General features: G+C 50.2%; 1 protein-coding gene across 2 annotated transcripts in view; it reads left to right on the forward strand.

The window, feature by feature from the left end:
* GALNTL6 (polypeptide N-acetylgalactosaminyltransferase like 6) overlaps nucleotides 1–21141 on the forward strand; it is a 790170-nt gene that overhangs the window by 743172 nt on the left and 25857 nt on the right. For both annotated transcript variants that reach the window (XM_074355533.1, XM_074355532.1), the window contains one exon: nucleotides 3564–3785. In XM_074355533.1, the coding sequence (XP_074211634.1) occupies nucleotides 3564–3785 (222 nt within the window). The remainder of the gene's footprint in view (nucleotides 1–3563; nucleotides 3786–21141) is intronic.

Below are 21141 nucleotides of genomic sequence, written 5' to 3' on the forward strand. Positions count from 1 at the left end.
CAAATTCACACAGCGCGTTTATTCCCGGAACAGCGCCTTCAGAATGGCATTATCTGGCCACTCACCTGGGCTCTGCCGGAGTGACGACTATTCCTCGACTATAATAATAATAAAAAAGAAAGTTTCCTCCTGGCGGGAAATTCCAGAGAACAGAGCTTCTATACTGGAGGATGTCTGCCGAGTCCTCGGAACACGAGAGGACAGTCAGGATTTGTACGTATGTCTAAATGTTTACACGACACTCATTGCTGGAGTGACACTGGCAATTCGTGTTTGCAAGTAGTGTGCTGGTTCTCTGTTCCCAGCTGTAGAAAAGCTACCCCCAAAAAGGCTCGCAAAAAGGCTCGACGCTTTGACATTATCCGTGGAATGTGTCTGTGATCCTGCTGCGTTCTTCGGAGTGTTTGGGGAATCAGCAAACCTAACGTACAACCAAGTATTTCAATCTGACAAGGACGTGATCATTCCAAAGCCACCCGCCTGGCTCCCAGGTTCGCTGCACTGCAGCTGCCCTGACGGTGCCGACCGTCTTCCAGCCTGCCCCTTCCTGCCCCTTCCACTTAGCTGTGTTCCTTATTCTACAAACACGCAACATAACCCTTCCAGACATTTCCAATTGAATGCATCTGCACTGGTCAGTTCTTCTCTGAGTTTTCACAATAATTCCTATTTCTATTTGAAAAACCCAAAGCAACACATATGTACCCTCTAGCAACAGTGCTTTTGAAAATACTGTTTCTATTTCAGTGCCTTTATCAATAGATACATGCCCACACTAGGAGTTTGTTCACATTCATTTTATAAACAATCTTTTATTAACTCAAAAGTCAGTCTGCCCAGATGAGCACACACATGTGCTTGGGCCTTTTAATTGAAAAACAAAAACAAAAACAAAAACCTACTTCTAACTTCATGGCATTTACAGTCTAAAAGTGCTTATTTACCAAAGTCAAAATAGATTTCTTTGCAACGAATCTTTCTTGCAAGCTATCAGAATTTTTAAGGCATGTCTCGGCTTAATGAATCACTCTCATTATTCCTGGGTAATTTACCTCTTCACCTCTGCTTTTTTGTTATTTTTTTTTTTGCCTTTATTCATTTTTGTTTATTAGAGAAGCACAAAGCAGGTGAAAATTAAATATTTTCACTTTACATGATAATTGGAGTTTAGGATAAAGGTTGAAACTACAACCCCAAATCTAATTTGAATATAAATAAAGTTTTAATGTTATCGATTCATTTTTTCCCATTCTACCTTTGAGCCTTGTTGCTAATCATTAAAATGGTCTGTCCAAGGACACACGAAAGTAGAATGCATTCCATCCAGCACGTTTATTGTAATGAGGGATAAATGGTACGTTGATACTGAAGACTCACACTGGGATGTGACATGCTTGATGCCAGGACAGAGCTCCAAACATCACGTTTCCTTTTCCTTCCCGGAACAAATCAGGCAGCTTAGAGTCTGGGCAAGGGCTGGGCGATTTACACAACAACATCAACTCGGATCATCGGTCAGAGTCACCTGGAGTCAGACGGGTGGAAGGTGTGAGCGTCAGGCGATGCCAATGGGATGTCAGGCAGCACCAGGATGGCAGAGGATGATCCCTCAGAGGGCAGTTCTCACACTCACGCAAGGAACCTTAGAAAGGAAGAAACCCGGAGGCAGCTGGGAAGTCAGAGCAGCCTCACAGCACCGTCTTTTCTGCATCTTGCTGGATACTGAGCCCCACTCGTGCTAACCAAGGAGCCCATGGAGGATGGGGGTGGGGATGAAGTCAGACAGGAGGGAGGCCCCCCAGGGACACTGTTGGAGGGGTTGTGGGAAGACAAGAAAACGGTACAATTCCATCAGGAATCGGGTATCTGGAGACTGTCTTCAAATCCAGCTGACCTTGAAGCATGGTTTCAGGCCCTATTTAGGACTCTGTACCCATGTTTAAGATAACGCGATTTTCCTAAACATCACTGGTTTTTACTGTAGTCACTTATGTCTTGGTCTTATAAGAGCTTCGGGCCATTCCTTTATCCAGTGCAAAGCTGGAAAGGGGCCATGTTCACACCAATGGGGCACTTAAAATAAGGACTCTGATAAACTTGTTTACAAAACAGAAACAGACTCACAGAGGTAGAAAACCAACTGGTGGTAACCAGCAGGGAGAGGAGGTGGGGAGCGATAAATTGGGAGTTTGGGATTTGTGGCTGTTAACTACTATATACAAAATAGATAAACGACAAGGTCCTGTGTAGCACAGGGAACTACATTCAATACCTTTTAGTGGCCTATAATGAAAAAGAATATGAAAAGGAATAAATATATATGTGTGTGTGCGTGTATAAATCAATCACCATGCTGAACACCAGAAACACAACATTGTTAATCAACTATACTTCAATTAAAAAGAAAAAAGAAAAAAAATAAGGAATTTGAACACAGAAGAACCAGAACCAGGACCTGTGAGACACCCGCCTGTGAAGGTGGGCCACAGCTGGGCCGTCAGAACGGATGTCCTCCAGGCAAGGCAGTTCTCTCTCCACCACCGGGCACGGCGCAGTGACCACGGCACTCGGCCACAGCCCTTCTCACAGACCCCGGGGCACAAGTCAGCCCCCGGCGCCCAAGCCCAACGCAGGAGCCCCGGTTCCCGCCGCTGCACTAGTATGGTTCTACTGGTTATAATAGCTCTAAACGTCATAGAAACCTACTGTGTGCCCAGTACTATGCTAAGCCCCTGGTGCAGGGTACTTACTAAATCCCACGACCCCCCCATCGATGTAGGTACTTATCACCAGGTGTACCTTCTTCAGGTGCAGAATCTGACGAGGATAGTATGTCAGTTACTTGCTCGATTTCAAACCCGGCCAAGGCGCCGAGCGCCCTACCCTGAGCGCCCCACACTCCCCGCCCCTCAGGAACGAGCTAATCTCCGGTCTTCAACCCTCGGCCTCCTCACCCCACGGAACCGTCCGCAGAGCAGCCTGGCCACCTGGCGCTTCCTTCCCCTCCTTCACTGCGCAGGGAAGGACTATACTCCGCCGGGCCTCCGTGCTGCACAGAGTCTCCTCAGAGCACAAGGTCCTGAATGTAGCAACGCTGGGGTCCCGCCCCATCACGGCAGAGAACACTAACAGCGTGTTCGTCCACTGCTTTCCGAGATCCCTAACTGTTGCTTGAAACGGCTTAAGCCATTTGGTGCCTCAGAGCAACCTCATTTACCTCCAATTCCAACTCCTGTAGTTCTGTGTGAAAAATAAAGCATTTGTAATCAGGAAATAACAGGAGGGGTGAGGAAGTCGACAGATGGTGAGCTGGGCTTTTCTTTACCCCCCACCCCCACCCCCGATAAATTACTTACCTAACTGGCAGCTGAACCCCAAGCCTGAGGCAGCAGTGTGTGCCAGGCCTCGGGAAGTCACAGCACACCACTGGCCGGTGTGCGGAGTCAGGACAGAGCTGCCTGAGGCTAACTGCCTTCTTTCTTTGTCTTTTCTCAATTTCGAGGGCACCTGAAATTTCCCTTCCCGTGCGCAGGCCGGTAACTGAGTCTCCTTTCCGCGCACAGAACCTGAAGCGGGTGGCGGAGACCTGGATGGACGAGTTCGCCGAGTTCGTCTACCAGCGGCGCCCCGAGTACCGGCACCTGTCCACCGGGGACCTTTCGGCCCAGAAGGAGCTGCGCAGACAGCTCCAGTGCAAGGACTTCAAGTGGTTCATGGCGGCCGTGGCCTGGGACGTGCCCAAGTACTACCCTCCGGTGGAGCCCCCGCCCGCGGCCTGGGGGGAGGTGAGGAGGGCGCGGCCGGCCCGCTGGGGGCGGGGTGGGGGGGCGGGGGGGGGCGTTCAGGAACCTTCCGCTCCCTTGCCCTTGGGCAAGGAGGCCAGCTTTGTGTCTCTGGTAAATGTATGTCTGGCCTCTGGGGGGATTGATGGGGAGGGGCATTCAGCTCGCCCCGAGAACTCTTGGCCCCCGTGGACCACCCCCCAACTGACTTTTTTAAAAATACACCTGGAAAATATTTTTATGTGAGATTCGTGAAATTGAAAACAGCTGTCGTGCAACTGTGTGTCTAAGCGTGACCCCATGTCCACGCTAAAATCGCTGGCTGCCCTGCGCACGTAGCCTTGTTGCCATTGGCAGGTGCAAGGACCAGGTGCCGCGGGGCGTGGCCGTTTTCCTAACCAGGTGGGACGCAGAATCAGGAAGATGCACTTTTGCTGAATACCCGGAACTGTGGCACGTGCGGGACCACATGGGTTCCTTACACCAGCACTAACCTTTCCTTCCCTCTGAGCGCATCTTTTTGGATTTCATTTCATGATGTAAAATGGGACGAACTGAAAAGCCCCAGTTTCCAAATTGAACATCTATATGTGAGCAGATAAAGGACGTTTGTGCCGGGTTCAGTTCCGTTCGTTCCCGTTACTGTGGCCTTTTCGCCTTAGGAAAGAGTGTGCTAGAGCACGGACCAAAATTGGAGAGAGCGGGTTTATCTTTTTAGCAGGATTTTTGCTTGTAGCAGGCGGCTATGGGGGAAACGCGGGCGCTGGGGGTGGGGCGGGATGCTAACGCCATCCCAGCGCTCGGGGCTTTGGGAAACAGGGAGCCGACTGTCTCACATCGTGGAGGGGCCTTCTCATGGTCGTTGTCCTTGGCTTTGTCGTGGTGAGAGGACATGCGTTTGCCTGGGTCCTGTCTGTGGCTCGCCTAAGCTTTGGAAACAGGTTGCCCCTGGGCATGGGAGGAGAGGCCCGTGCGCTAGGGCAGCGATCCTGGGTGAGCTGTCCCCCTCCCCGCAGAAAACGCGTTCAGCAGCTTACCTGGGCGCTGCTTGTTTTGCTGAGAGGTCCAAAGAGATGTCGTTCTCTACCTGACCTGGGACCTTGGGCATGAAGGGGAGAGCCAAGGCCCCCACTACACGCCCCACCTCCTAATGTTCTTCTGTGTGCACGTGGTCCCGATCCTGGGTGCTTAAGTCAGTGAGCAACTTGGTCTAATTCTTTGCATCTTAAACATGTCATTAAAGTGTCCCTAGACTATTAGAAATATTATTTTGTTCCTATTCATTTTCATTATCTACCAGGGGCTTAATTTACAGCAGCAGAAATTTAAAGTAGACCTTTCTTAGTCAAATGCATTGTAAGACATTTAAGAATTTGTTACCCAATCAGCAGGTGAGTTTCTTCCTTGGGTTTTTTGGATGTGATGTCTGGCATCTTTCTGACTTTGAAACAGGCCCGCCTTAGTCCCCAGAATCTCCCGGCGTCACCGTGGGATTCATGGCTGGATTAAAATCTCATCAACCTTTTCTCTGCCCTATGTGGAAACATCATTTATTCCAACCTGGTTACTACCTAAACTGCAACTGGTCCCATCTTCCCACATTACCTGACTAAACCATAACCCCCATTTATAAAACGTCTTGCTTGGAAACAGATTCCAAACTTCCCTAAGGCTCTGGAAAAAGACACAACTTCCCAGGAAAAAGCACAGTACGGACCGTCTGGCGGCTGGTGGGCGACACCAGTGTCTTCATCCTTACTCCTGCCAGCCTCACATCTTTATGTGGTTTGCCTGTGCCCTGGGGACACTTAAGATCATTGTTCTCGGTCTAAACAATCAGACACTGAGAAGACAGGACTTTTTTTCTTTTTTTCTAATATAATGGCAAGTTTCTTTCTCCAAATCTTCAGAACAGCAGACAAAGGAAGGTCATATTTCAGGTACAGGGAAAGAAGAAAATGGGTAAATAGTTCAAGGGCCAGTTACACCCAGTTACATCTGCTCAGTGCAGGGGTGGGACTTGGCAAGAGTGACGGCAGGAGGGAGGGGGGAGACCCACACACACCGGGGTGTGGACTGGTAAACCGTCACGAAACGTATCTGTTTCCCTCCCAAGCAGACCAGGTCCCTGAGGGCAGAAGTGATGCCTGGACACTGAACGCAGAAGGCAAGTGAAGTGTTTGGAACGCGGCTTAATCCAAGTGAAATGATGAACAGGGCAGACCGTCTTCTAACTTTATACTCGGTAATAACCACCTGCTTCTCAGCGGTGGATAAAAATGACTAAATGTGCAGCATATTTCTACGGACCGTGTGATCGCTGAAAAAAACTCCAACTTTTCACCGGTGTTTTTCTTTTCCCTTTGACGGTGGCTTTTGTTTGTTACTCTTTTATTTTGGAACAATTTTAAATGTACAGAAGAGTTGCAAACAAAGTAAAGAAAGCTGACACACACCTTTCACCCTGTTCCTTCTAATCGTAACATCTTGTGTTTGCCACGCTGCCCGTAGTGTATCTGAACTCACTGGTTAGTACTGGGACCACACTATTAACTGAACTGCAGACTTTATTCAGATTTCACTCGTTTTTTCCACTAATGTCCCTTTTCTGTGGCAGGATCCAATCTAGTGCATGAAAGAGCTGTTTCGGCGCCTATAAGCTTTAAATGAATTGTTACAATAGGCCAGGCTCCTGCATAAACGTAGTCAGTCACTTGCTATTTTGGTAAGGAAAGTGCGAAGGGAAACACAGGCTGTGTGGTTTTTTTTAAAAGCAGTTATAGGAAGGAACCACAAACCTCCAGCAACGAAAACACGAGAATCCTTTATGGGAAAGCTGTGCCAAGAAGCAGGGCAGCTGGCTGTTCCATGCACTTGACCTTGGAGCGGTTTTCCACCTGCTTCTCTGTGCCAGCCTGCTTCTGGGTAAGCAGTGAAGAGCTCTGGCAGTTTTGGGCTCTGGTAGTTGGAATCCAGCTTTTGAAGGATCCATCACAGACCAGAATCAGCCCGTAAACTAACTGCTGCTCGTTTCCCTGACCAATTCAGCAGGTTCTGGGGGGTGTCAGTGGGCTTTTGGGGGTGTCCCCTGACTCATCGCTCTGTTCCTGCCCTCCCTGTCCAGCTCATCCCAACATGGTCCGCTTAAAACAGGAGATCAGCCCACTGCTGCCCCACTCAGAAACTTTCAATGGATACCAGTTCTCTCAGGGCAAAAATCAAAGTCCTGACCCATACTGTAGATGACCTGACCTGTCCCCTCCATCCTCATCTCTTACTGTCCTTGGACCTGGCTTCCTCTTCTCTGAGCTCGCTGGCCTCAGCACGGCTCCCGACATCCAGGCTCCAGCCCACCGCAGGGCCTTGTCGCCTGCTGTTCCTCTCTGCGAAGCCATTGCCTGGCATGAGGTCTGCTAGTTGGTCAGTTTCTGGGAAAGGTGGCCCGTCCGTGAGACCCGTTATAGAGAGAAACCATTGTCACAGGACCGTCTCAGCAGGAGCTTAACTCTCTAGATCAACCCCTGAAACAGGAAGGACAAGTCAGTTTTTCTCGGTCTCGTTTGAGACCCAAATCATGCAGAGCCAGCGACATACACGCCAAGCCTTTCTGCCAGAACTGCACACCAGCTGGCAGCAGACAGCTTCGCTCCAGATCCCCACGTTCAGATGCTGCCGTTCTACCGGAAATAATGAAAAAACAGATGGTGTGGATGCTAGAAATGAAGAGCTAAATTTTCGGCAACATTCTTGTTTTGAAAGATACTGGGATTTCCGATGCTAAAAGCATGGCAGCAGGATGGTTTTGTTAAATCATAAAAGGCAGACAAAACATACAGAATAGCAAAAGAAAACACACACAACCTGGATATGATCTTACCTAAAACTGAGGACAAAGACCCCTTCCCCAGGAGCCCCAGAGCAGGGGTTAGTGTCCCCAGTCCCCCAGGCGGCAGCAGGTCTTGTGTGGGAGTCCGCAGAGATGAGGAGGTTGTCGGCGGAGATGAGGAGGTTGGTAGGAAGGAAAGGTGAGGAGTGCTGACAGTTCTACAAGTGCAACTCAGAAATCAGCAGACATTCACCCCAAAAGGAGCCAATCCGTCAAAGAACAGAACTAAAGCAATCAAACCTGAAATTACAATGAAATTCAAAGACCACGTAACTGCAGATGTGAAGCGGGGCGTGAGGCAGGGCTTCTCACGTGCACACCAGCCTCCCTGAGGGCACAGCCCTGCCCTCACCCACCCAGAGCCACGGGAAAGCACTACCTGTCTTTGAGCACCACAGCAGCACCACGTTTACCTAAAGGTTAGCAGAAGGATAACACTGTGTGGCAGATAACACTGATATGAAATGGACCTGTTAGAGAACAGTGCACAATGTGTAACATTTTTAAATGGAAAGAATTCTTCCAGAAGGTGGGGTATTTCAGTCCAAGACTGCCAGCCCCCCAGATACACGTGCATCTGCTATCAGCCCAGTCCAGGGGGAAAGATTTGCAGGCTACCAGCCTGAGGAAAAGGCTGGACGGAAGAAACTTACCCTCCTCTTTGAAGATCCAGAAGCTCTTTGGGGGCGCCCACAATGATCAGATCCCAAGAGACTGATTCTTCCCAATTGAAATGCACAGAGGCTGAGAACGGCACCGAAACGGCCACCATGAATTGTCAATGAAAACAGTATTTGTCGCAAGGCTCAGAAACCTATCTGTGAGTAACATTAGCACACCTGGCCTCGAACGCTACGCAGGCATCAAACGTGCATTGGAAACCGCTCTATTGATTTTCCATGATAGATCACCACAGTCAAGGGGAACGGAAAAAATGGGAAATCCATGCCATCGGCAAACGCTCTCCATGCAAGCAAAAGACGCAGGAGTCAGAACTTTGTTTGATGAACTTGCCGTCGGAACAAAGGCTACGAGGATATTTAACCCATCAGGGACGCCGATGGGTTTGGTTTGCCGGAAAGAGTCACACTAACCTTCCACACCAGCTCTCTCCCGGGGACACCCTGCGGCGGAGACTGCGAATATTCGCAGTAGGTGGTTGCCCTGGGCAGCAAGTGCCAACATCCACCTTGCAGGCACCTTTTCTGTCCTTCTGTGACTGATGACCTCTTCTTACAGCATATTCTTTCTTTTTTCGAGTGATCCCTTGAGTGGGTCGCTGTGGAGTTTTGCTGGCTCTCCTGTCTCCTCCATGGGCCCTTACGTACCATTACCTGACCAGTCACGTGTTGACTTTCCTTCATCTGGTTCCACCCGCCAGCACCGTAGTCACCCCAGGGGGTGAACTGTGTGCCACACAAGACAGAGTTTCGCGTCCACGTGGCTTAAGGGCTCGTGAGCTGTAGTCTGGGTGAGCCATTGCCATCATGTTGAGGGGCAGGCACCTTACTCACTGGCAGTGTGTGGACCAGATCCTAGAGCTCTGGAAACCCGCTCCACTGCTCAGAACAACTTCTGTTGAGACCACATCTCCACAAACACAAAAGGCCGTGACAGAACTTCCGTGCTCCGGTGTTGCCAGGGACTAGCCTGTGCACCCCCCAAAAAACAGCAAAGCCACACACACCCATCAGATGAACAGGCTACCTGATGTAAGTGCGTACCAGTGAGCCCATCGCGTGCACACTGCAGCAGCTTCCAAGTTAGAATAGGAGGTCGTTAACAAAGTGTGAAACACCCCCCAGCTTCCCTCATTCATTTATTCTGCAAACCCGACTGAGCTCGCTCGGCCGCACGTGAAGCTCCTTGTGCCCTGCTGTGACAAACACAAGGATAATAGGAAAACACCCTCCTGTTTCTCACAGTTCCCAGTACACCCTCAGTTCTGCCCAGCTCCCGGGCACCTCCGTTCGTTCAGATTCCACAGAGGCCCTAGTAAGCACAAGTCTCCTCTAATTTCCACTGCAGAGCAAAGGAATTCACACCTTTTGTGACCTGCTGTTACCTCCAGACCCCTTAGCATGGCTTCTTCTCTTTCATGGATTTACAAAAAGCAAAAGCAACTTCCCCCATCAGCATCACATAAGCACTGTATTTTTTCTTGTGAAATATACATAATATATAATTTACCTTTTAGCCATTTTTAAGTGTACAGTTCAGTGGCATCAAATACATTCATATTGCTGTGTAATCATCACCATGGTCCATCTCCAGAACTTTTTCATCACCCCAAACTGAAACTCTGCCCCCTTTAAGCAGCTCCCCACTCCTGCCTCCCCCCAGGCCCTGGCGATCCCTATTCTACTTCTGGTTTCTGTAGATTTAACTCTTTCAGGTCACTCAGATAACTAGAACCACACAATGTCTGTCCTTCTGGGGCTGACTTTTTCCACTTAGTGCAATGTCTTCAAGGTTTATCCATGTTACAGTATGTATCGGAACTTCATCCTTTTTTAAGGCTAAGTAATATTCCATTGTACATACATACCACGTTTTGTTTACCCATTCATCCATTAATGGAAACTTGGGTTGTTTCCACATTTTGGTCATTGTGAATGATGCTGCTACAAAGGTGGGGTGTACATTACAGTGAGGTTTGAAATCAGGAAGTGTGGCTTCTCCAACTTTGTTCTTCTTTTTCAAGATTGTGTTGGCTATTCAAGGTCTCTTGAGATTTTATATGAATTTAAGGATTGATTTTTTTGTTTTTGCAAGAAAGAAATTGTTGAGATTTTGATAGGGGTCACACTGAACCTGCAGATCACTTTACATAGCATTAACAATACTGTCTTCCAATCTATGAACACAGGGTATCTTTCCATTTATTTTTATTTTCCTTAATTTCTTTCATCATGTGTAATATTTTAGCCAAGTACATCCATGGGAGCTCTGCCCTTCTGCCCAGGCTGGTCCCAGCTACAGCTCAGTGGGCTTCCCAGGCTCCCCCAAGCCCCTCCTCTTCTGTCCCCACAGCACAGTCTACATGGAGCATCTCACCCTGGCATGCAAGGAGGGACACTGGAGGTTGGCTCTGTTGTTTCTGTGTGTGAGTCAATGTCATAGTTCCTCTAGAACTGAGACTGTTACCAAACTAGGTCCTGACCTCTCAGTGAGGTGCCAGTCAGCACATGGGACAGCTGTCCCTCTGACTGAGGGTTTGCTGAGGGGGGCGCTGAGGGCCAGGCTTTCACAGCTTCTTAAGACCCTCATGTAAGAGCTGGAAACCCAAGTCTACCACTGACTTGCCGTAACCTGTCCATGCCTTGTGTAACAGGCTGAGTGATGGCCAGCACAAAGGTATGTCCACATCCTCATCCCGAGAGTCTGTGACTGTGACTGTCTTTGGAAAGGGGGGGTCTTTGTGGATGGAATTAAATTAAGGATCTCAAGATGAGATCATCCTGGACTATCTAGGTGGACCCTAAATCCAGTTACAAGTGTCCTTGGAAGAGACACACACAGAGGAGAGAAGGCCATGTGAGGACAGAGGCAGAGATGGGAGGAGGAGCCACCAGCTAAGGAATGTCGGCATTCCCCAGGAGCTGGAAGGAGCGAGGGGTGATGTCTCCCCTGGAGCCCTGGGAGGGAGCCCAGCCCAGCCAGCACCTCGATTCTGGACTCTTGGCCTCCAAAACTGTGAGAGGATGCATTTCAGTTGTTTTAAGCCACCTGGTTTGTGGTCATTTATTACAGCAGCTACAGGAAACTAATACGCCTTGGTTTCCTCATCGCAAAATAGAAATATAATAGTAACTACTTCCTGGAGCTGTTGTGATGGTTACATCAAAAAGTCCAAGGAAAGCACCTAGCAGAGGGCCTGGCACAGCAAGCCCTCCGTGGAACGCTGACTGTTATCATCTGCTGCCATGGAAACCCCGGTGTGCACTGCAAGTGGATGCAGGAGGCAACACATTACTTACATCGTAAGACAGGCAGTGGTCCACGTGAAATGCTGCTTTTGCAGGAGACAGCTCTCCATTGGTTTTTTGCTTGTTTGTTTGTTTTTTTAGCAAAAATGACATGCATTCCAAAGAGCACATTCTCGGTTCCCGTGTGTCCATGTGTCGGGGGAGGGGAGGCTCTACACGTGAGCACAGGCCACCTGGGCTATTCTGTATCTGTGCACAAGTACCTTTTTCAGGATAGCCCACAGCTTTCACCTGATTCCCGAAGGGAAGTTTAAAATCACTTACAAAATAGAATAATACTGAAAGCCTTGAATGAAAAGATTAAGGCCAGGCTCAAAACATAAACCAAGCAAGCATCATATTCAGCTGGAGGGCCACCTGTGGCTCAGAAAGTCATTTCTGGAGCTTTGCCTGTGACCTGATTCCAGCAACAGGAGATGAGTCAGGGTCTGGGGAAGGGGTTTGAGGGGTGAGTGGCTTTGAGACCCCAGCAGTCTCCTGAATCGGCCCGGCACGTGTGCAGTGACAGAACGCGAGCACTGAGTGCATCCAACCGAAAGGTCGAGCAAGAAATTACTTTGAGATCATTTGAAAAATTCAATGCTTAGTGAAGCCTCTTTGTAAAACCCTAAAGTTAACTGCAAGAATAATAATGAACAACTGTCACCCTGACCCCCCTCAGCCATCAGCAGAGAAACTAGCTAGAAACACAGTTAACCTTGTTCTTCATTTAAAAGGCAGTCATTGACCAAGTACTATATGTTATGGACTGAATTGTGCACCCCCTCATCTGGGCAAATTAATAATTTGAAGCCTTAACCCTTCAACAGTGTCACTATATTTGTAAAGAGGGCCATTGAGGAGGTAATTAAAGTTACAGGAGGTCATGAGGGTGGGGCCCTAATACCATGGGACTCGTGTCTTCAGAAGAAGAGGAAAGACGTCAGGTGCGTGTGTGCACACAGAAAAGGGCATGTGAAGATGCAGTGACAAGGCGGCCGTCTTCAAGCCAAGGAGGGAGGCCTCGGAGGAAACCAGCCCTGCTGACACCTTGATGTCAGAGTCCCAGCCCCCAGAACCGCGAGGAATGTGATGGCAGCCCTAGCTGACGGATTCACTGTACCCCAAAACCATGCCAGTGTTCAAGCACGGCTTCTCCCCAGGAGAGCCTCACTGGCTTGAGGCAAAGTGGCAGGATCCTGCAAGAAACAGAACCAGCCCCTCCCGGGCCTCCTAAAGCCACCTGGCACTAACGTGGGCCCGCCGGACCCACCTAAAACGGGCCTGGTTTGGGCTGTGCGCGGGCCCAGGCTCGCCGGACCACAGCGGGACTGAGGCGGGCTTCCGTTCAGACCTCTTCTGTCTCGTTCTGCAAGCTTTTGCCTCGTGCTCTTGTTCCGTTCTGCTCTCTTCTCAGGGAGCGATCAAGTCTCCCTCTCTCCCAGGGGAAGGATAACTTTTGGCTCCTGGACACCCACCGTTTACACCGCAACCTCACCAACCCCCAGTTAGCACCTTCTCAGAACCATCTTCCCGCTGAGCCTGTCATGAGTAACTACACTCACCGTTAAGAGGTTTGGGAGGAAGAAGCCAAGATGCTCAGATTAGGCACAAAGGTGAGATGATCACTCAGAAAGCTGACCGGGGCATCCACGCATTCTGAGATCATGACACTCATTTTTGCATAAGATGGAGCTCCAGGCAGGGTGTCACTGGTTTGAAGACAGAATAGCTGCCTTCTTTTATAGGAGATATTCATCAGGTTTCCCTATTCGTTTTGCACAAAGTTCCCTTGCTGCAGGACACGCTGACGGAACGCTGGTCAGTATGACTCAGAATTTTAAAGCAAGGCCACCAGAGCTCACTATTTCTGTTCCCCATCTGTTCGATTTTGTGTCAGGAGGTAAGAAGAAGGGTGGAAGTATCTTTTTGTTTTAACTACCACTCAGTTTTGTCTTCTGCAATACGGGAATGATATGGCTTCATAATCAAGGGTCCAGAAAGCAATAGATCAGCAAAGAAGTTATACCATGAAATATTTCACAAATCTTACAAGTTAGTATCCATAATGCAATGACATTTTTTACCTTATCTTTTCCCCCTTAAAAACCCATGTCACCTCTTTTAATATGCTGTGCTTAACGGGGATGAAATTGATGGCAGAAAATTCAGACCCTCAATGATCTTACTTGAAAATAAGGACAATTTGCTGACCTTCCTTAGAAGGAGAGCTGTTAAACTCAAGAGCGAGGTGAAGAGAAGCTCCTTCTCTGGAGGGCTCATCCACAGCGGCTCGCGGGTCTCAGGGATTGTGCCGCAATCTCGTCCAGGTCAGGGGGGCGCACCCTTCTCAGAATCAAGCCTATGACCGTGACTGCAGGTCCTCATTATCCAACGGGCCTGAACTTGACGCAAGGACTTGACACCCATTGGACAAGCTTCTACACCTGCCCACATTGCAGGGATGTGAACTGAAAGGAAGAATCACTTTTTCTAGCCCCCGTGCTGTGTGAGTCCTTCTTCAAGTACTAAAAAGTTGCTATCTTTTCAACGTCTGTGGCTTCTGCCCCCAGCCCTGGGGATAATGTCGGAAGCGGCTTTGCTGATTTACTGGAGCTGGAGCCAATCTGGGATCTACTGGCAATTCGTAGCTGAACGTGAGCCTTGGCAGGAGTGTCTATATTCATTAAGCAGCACTCCGGGAGGGTGACGGGAATATTCAGTGTCGAGGTACTGGGGGTGCACAGTGGGGTGCGCAGTGGGGGGTGTACAGTGGGACATGTGGGGATAGGTGTACAGTGGGTTGCAGTGGGGTACACACTGGGACGTGCAGGGTGGGTGCACAGTGGGGTATACAGTGGGTGTGCAGCAGGGTGTGCAGTGGGGCCGAGTCGGAGGAGAGGACTCCAGGCCACGTTCTGAGTGACGGTGCAGGAGGTGTGGTGACAAGCCCCGCGGCTTGCTGCCTAGTCCGGGGTTCCATCCCACAGTCTCGGCTGCACGGGGGCCACGCAGCTTCCACAGCCAAGAACCAGCTGCTCCTGAAGGTTTTCCCTTCAAAGCAGCACCCCAGCTCATAGACCCCGGGGCACGCGCGCCACGAGTGCTGTTTGCAGTGTGGGGAGTGACACCTTCTCTCCACAGATGGCTCAGATTGACTCCCAACTTTCAGATGTCCTCTTGGCACGTTTTCCTGCACACATTCCCGAGCTCCCCCTGGCAAATCTTCCCTCACACCTCATCCCCCTCCTGCTGCACAGCTTCGGCTTCCTGACCTGAGCTGCGTGAGGTGCAAAGGGAGAGCCAGGGAGGGAGTAACCCTGAGCACCTCCTGAGCTGCTCCCTGCCCTCCACACAGGGCGTCTGCCTTCACATTTCTGACGCACAACACGCTTTTGTCTCACAACACATGTGTGCGTAACTCACCGCCAACGTGAAGAACGGTCACTCGAGCTTTCAGAAACCTCTGCTCGGCCCGGCCAGCTGGTCACCTGCCTGCCAGGCCGCGGCCCCGTTCCGGCAGTGCACTCGTGACAGAATCTATAGCAAACCTGTTCCTTCCTTGACTCTACGAAATTACACCAGCAAAACTTAACCCCCCCCCAAATTTATATTAAGAGTTCAATTTTTTTTTAATTTAAGTACAGGCAGTTACAGTGTGTCAATTTCTGGTGTCCAGCACAATGTCCCAGTCATGCATATACGTACATATATCCTTTTCATATTCCTTTTCATTAAGGGTTATTACAAGATATTGAATATAGTTCCCTGTGCTACATAGAAGAAATTTGCTTTTTTTAATCTATTTTTTATATATAGTGGCCAACATTTGCAAATCACTAAGAGTTCAAATTTATACTCTTGTGTGTTCAAAAGAGCAAAATGGTTCCATATTCTCTGCTTTGCAAAGGAAATACCTGGCTCCGATGGACACAGAAGGAGGTCTTCCCTAGTCAATCGCATAGGGCAGGCAGCTCTAGCAAACTCACACATTCTCATGCAAAAGAATGAGGCTGGAACTTCCCTGATATCATACACAAAGTTTAACTCAACATGGATCAAAGACCTAAACACAAGGGCTAAAATTACAAAATTCTTAGAATAAATCATACTAGGAAATCTTCATGGCACTGGATTTGGCAATGGTTTCTTAAATATGACACCAAAAGCAGGCAACAAGAGAAAAAATAGATAAACTCAACTTGATTAAAAATAAAAACTTTTGTGCATCAAAAGACACTACCAACAGAGTGAAAAAGGCAACCTACAAAATAGGGAAAAAAATGTTTGCAAACTATATATCCAAGAACTCCTACAACTCAACAACAAAGACGAACAGCCCTAGTCAAAAACAGGCAAAGGACCTGAATGGACATTTTCCCAGAGAAGACATCCAAATGCCCCGTAAGCACAGGAGATGTTCAGCGTCACTAGTTATTGGGGAAATGCACGTTGAAACCGCGATGAGAGACCACTGTACATCCACCAGCACGGCTACGGCCAAAACCGGAAAACAAGCAGCGCCCGCAAGGGGGTGAGGACGTCAGAACCATTGCTCATCGCGGGAGGTGGAGGGGGGGGATGCAAAACGGTGTGGCTGCCACGGAAGATAACGTGGTGCTTCCTCAGAAAGGAAACACGGAGAGACCGTATGACTCGGCAATTCCACTCCTGGGCAGAAACCCAGAATTACTGAGAACAGGTATGCAAGCAAGCATTCGAACGCCCGCGCTCACAGTACCATTCACAATAGCCAAGAGGTGGAAACAGCCCGTGTCCATCAAAGGATGAACGAATAAACGGCAGGTGTTGGATAGATAGAGACACTACTTACAATAGAATATTACTCAGCCTTAAAAAGGAATGAAGTTCTGCTACATGCGACTAAGCCTTAAAAACACTGTGCTACGCGAAGTAAGCGTGACACAAATGGACGTGCGCGTGGGACGTCTCAGTCTATTGGAAATGGGACGTCACCACATCTACTATCACAAGGGATCCAGAGGCAAAAATAAACAAAGCAACACACAAGGCGAAGCCCCCGTTTCCGACCACTTACAGGGCGCGAGACCACGGACCTTGCAGGCAGCCGTCCCATCTTCACGGCCCTGGGAGGCACTCCTGTCCTCGTCTTAGACATCTCGTGCTGGCCCGGAGGTGCGGCAGGGCCGCTGACACGCCCCGCGGCTGCTGCAGGCAGTGTCGCAGGGCCAGCCGCGCCACCTCCAGGTCCTGAAGGCAGCCAGGAGGCCCGGGGCCCGCTTCCCCGGGGGCAGCGGGAGCCGGGGCGCGGGGGCGGGGGGCAGACGGGCACGCGCAGAGCCGCCGCGCGCGCTTCCGGCCGCAGGTGCGGGTGGTCAGCGCCCTGGGTTCCCGGCACGCCGGGGTGGCGGAGGGCAGGGCGGCGCAGACCTCCATCCTGGGCGCACTCCTGACCCAGGGCCCCGGGGACCTGGTGCAGCGCCCTGACCGGGGCACAGAGATGTCAGACCACAGGGACAGGCTGAGAACCTAGGCCTGCACCCTGCTATCTCGGGCTTTACGGGGTAGGTCTCCCCCAAGGACTTCCCCACCAGTGAACTCCAGTTCTGCAAACCAGCACCGCTACGCCCACCCCCACCCCCTTTTCCCACCCTCGCCTGGCCCCCAGGCTAAAGGAAGATGCTTATTCTCTGCCCCTTTCCATTTATACCAAGTAAATTGTTACAGAGTCCAAACCCCTGCTTTACCCACGACAGGCCAACAATTGGGAGATGAAGCGTTGGGGCAAGGAAAAATGACTTTTTTCAGAAAGCCAGTAGGCTGAGAAGATGGGGGACTAACGTCCCAGAGAACCCTCTTCCCCAAGTCAGAACTCAGACTCCTTCTATACTGAGAATGGGAGGGGGTGGCTGGTTGTTGCAAACACCACTTCTTGGTGTGCGAATCCTTTGTTCTTGCAGCTGTCCTCGTGGGTCAGGGCATGATGGTCCTATAAACCTCCAACAAGACAAATGCTATTCTCTGTTCTGCAACTTTTTCTCTCTACAGGAATGGAAAGTGTTATTCCTGTAAAGGTCAGAGCCTTGAGAGTGGGCTCTCCTGTGTGGTTCAGGCTCCAGGCAACACCTTTTACAAAAGGTGCAGAACCAGCATGACTGAGCACAGGGTTAGAGCTGAAGGACCAGATCTAACATGGAGTCAGATTTGTTCTTCCTTGTTACAAAATAAAGGTGAAGCATCCCTCGCCCCACCCCCATCCCGTGTTAAATACCTGAGAGGAATCTTCCAGAAGGCAGGGCCACTCATACCGTTTACATGGTCGTAGGGCCCCAGTGCCCACCAGCCCACACACATTAGGGACCAGGAGATGGAAGACGGGTCATCTGCTGCTTGTGGTTACGCCCACCCCTCCCCCAGCTCCACTTCCTGAAGTCCTCAACTAAATGTTATTACTAACTGGGCAGGGATGAGGTCAGGGGTTCATTTATTTTTTGATCTTTTTTGTTCCCTGATTAAAAGAAAGGTTACCTTGGTTTTCACCCTCAGACATGGATGTAGGTACCTTTTTTTGTATGTTGTCATGTTTGGAGCAATTGTGATGGATGAGGCATATGCTGGGTGTGGAAAGAGTATGACTTCGCCATGCGATTTGCAAACGGGGAGGGAGGCAAGCTACTGTGTGTGTCTGATTTCTTAATTTACACTATAGAGTGAATTCTTCACACAATGTCAAGTTTTTAACTTGCATGTACTGGAGTATTTATTCCATCTATTAAAATGTTATGCTTCTCAGGGAGAAAAAGTCTTCTGCTGAGCCATCCCAATTCCATGCCCTAAAGAACGCCTGGCACTGTCAGATCTCCAGGTTTGTGTGCATTTCTGACCCCTAAGGCTCCAGGGTCCTTCTGTCCTTCTGCTCCAGATCCAGTTCTGCTCGCCCAGCAGAGCCCCTTCCCGCACCATCCCTTGGCATTTAGTGATTGAAGAGGATGCCTCTGAGGGGTCCCTCCGTCAGACGGCAGGCTGCAGAGGGCCAGGGAAGGGCTGCCTCTCCTTTGTCTCGGCACCTCCATCCACGCTCCTCAGAGCTCCCTGCTTTCAGAAGCACTCGTTCAATGATGACTTCTTATAAATGGAGGATCGGCTTTAAAAAGGAGAGCATGGCTGAGGGTATAGGAAGACTGTCTTTGTGCCTGGGAGGCAGAACCCAGACCTGCTCCATCTCCATTCCTCCATCCCGTCCTCCGTCCTCACTACACTAATGTCTTCTCTCTTTCCAGCTCCGCCCACAAGTTTGTGGTCTGTGAAAACAGAACACAGCGAGTCCCTTCCCCCCACTTTGTCCTTACACCCGTTCCTGCTCAAGCACTCCGTCACACTCTGATCCTGTCCCGTGTCTCCCAGGATTCCCTGGCACGATGTCGGTGATGCCAAGCCCTGACGCCGGACGTCGTAGGAGCAGAGCATGGAAACGCCCTGCCCTGTCACAGGTGTACTCGGTGTCCCCGCCCCAGATTTAGGCGTGTGTCTGTGTGTGAGCTGCCCTCCTTCAGCCACAGATGTAGAGCCCACTTTGAAAGAAGTATATATGTGTGATTTTTCTTGTCTGCATTTTTTGGTTTTTGTTGTTTTTTTTTTTTTTTTGGCTTTTTTCAAAAGAAATCTCCATTCCAACGAAGAAGCAAGCATCAGGGTCCTTTCTGTTGGGATTTTATTCACCTGTTTGTTGTGATGGATCTGTCTGTGAGCCGGGGAAGGGAGGGGAACGTGGCTGGAGAGATGAGGGTAAAAGAGAAACGGCAATGCTGTCTGATGTGCCCTGAGCCCAGGCGCATGCCTCGTCCTCCCGTGAACTCAGTGGCTCCTCTCTGGCACAGCCACGGGCTGAGATTTACACAGATGCCAACAATCAGGCCTTTGAAACTTGAAATTTTTTTTCCAAAGCTGTTTATCCCATTGTCTACCCTGATGCCATTTGCGTGAGAATTTGGAAAATTTGAGTTTAGAGAACGGTTTCCTCATCCCCGGCCAGAGCCATCTGGAGCTCACAGCAGTTAGAAACAAAATGAGGCCCGCTGATGGCTTCGGTGCAGACCCGCGGGCAGATCTGCGGCCGGCATCCCTGGCTGGTCCACGTCCTTTTCTTCCCTGTGTCCTTCTCTTCCAAGAGCAGGGCCCGTCCGGCTACTCCCTCTGCAGCCTTGTGGCCAGAAACCTATAAGGAGCTGCTTTCCATCAAAGCGGATCTGAGCTGCTGGGCTCAGGGCGAGGGAGTCAGAGTGCCCTGAAGGTGCCTTCAGCTTAAATTGACACCGGTTCTCCAAGAAGAGTGAGTCTGGGAGTTTAGCGGCCAAGAATGAAAAGACAGCTCTGCCCAGAGCTCTGTCTGGCTGCGCTGGGAGGGAAGCAGCGTTAGAAACCGGCTCACTGGGCCCCGCCGAGGTCAGACACGAGCTGAGCATGGAGTCTGCCAGGCCTCAGACAGCGAGGGCAAAATCTGACCTCTGACCCTCGGGGTGCTTCTGCTCCACCAAATAAACTCCATCACACGCCTAGAGCTACTGTGACAGGAGGCCTGTTTTCAGCTTGGCTCCCCAAATTCCACAGTAAAACTCCCCGGTGCTTGTTTGGGGCAAAGGTGAAGGCAGGGGGGGAGACTCAGCTGCACCCTGCTGCGGCCAAGTTCATCGCCTGTCCGGCAGGATCCTCCACGAGACTAAGAGGAGGAAGGCAATTCATTTGCAGGGGCGGGGTGTTGCGTTTTCCCCAATTCGGGGTTCCGGTGTGGAGGCTGCGGCGTCCAGGAAAGCAAGCACGGAAGTGTTTGTGTGTGTCCCCTTACAGTTGGTGGGTTTGATTTTGCAAAAGTGTCCGTCGCTCTCCTTGGATTCTCAGAGAGGTCTGTAGGCCAAACTAGGTTAAGAACCGTCACCCTGTGTCCTGCCTTATTTCACGGCCTCTGTCATGAGGGACAGACAGCCTGAAAGTAGGGGTCCAGGAGTGGGAGGTGAAGCCCAGCTGTTGCCAAATTCCCTGAATAAAGAAAGTGGTACCAACCATACTGGTTCCCTCCTGAATGACACCATCGCCCTCTGCTCTCCAGCACACCCCCTCCGGCATCGTTTATTCCATTCACGGTACCCAGTGTATCTCATAACAAGCTTCCCTCTGCCTCACTGCTCCCTCCCCAGAGGAGCAGGCTCAGTTCACGCATCCTTCCATCCTGGAGACGCTCCTGACCTTACCCCTCATCCTGGGCAAAAGAACCTTGACCGAAATGATCCCTTGGGTACATCCCATTCTAGCTTCCATTCTTAGCAGGACCTAAAGGGATTATTATAATCCAGGGCAGTGCGAGGGCAGGAACAGGACTGAGATCACTGCGCCTACCTTACCTAAGCACCACACCTAAGGAGCAAGCTGTGAGCAGCCCCCAGCCCTGAGGCAGGGTGTGGTTCCCACGGTGCTGTCTCTCCCATTTTGCTGATACTCTAGGATGGCGTGTAACTTCTCATCCAGGAGA

The sequence above is a fragment of the Camelus bactrianus genome, chromosome 31 (genome assembly GCF_048773025.1).
Source record: "Camelus bactrianus isolate YW-2024 breed Bactrian camel chromosome 31, ASM4877302v1, whole genome shotgun sequence".
Taxonomy (NCBI): Eukaryota; Metazoa; Chordata; class Mammalia; order Artiodactyla; family Camelidae; genus Camelus; species Camelus bactrianus.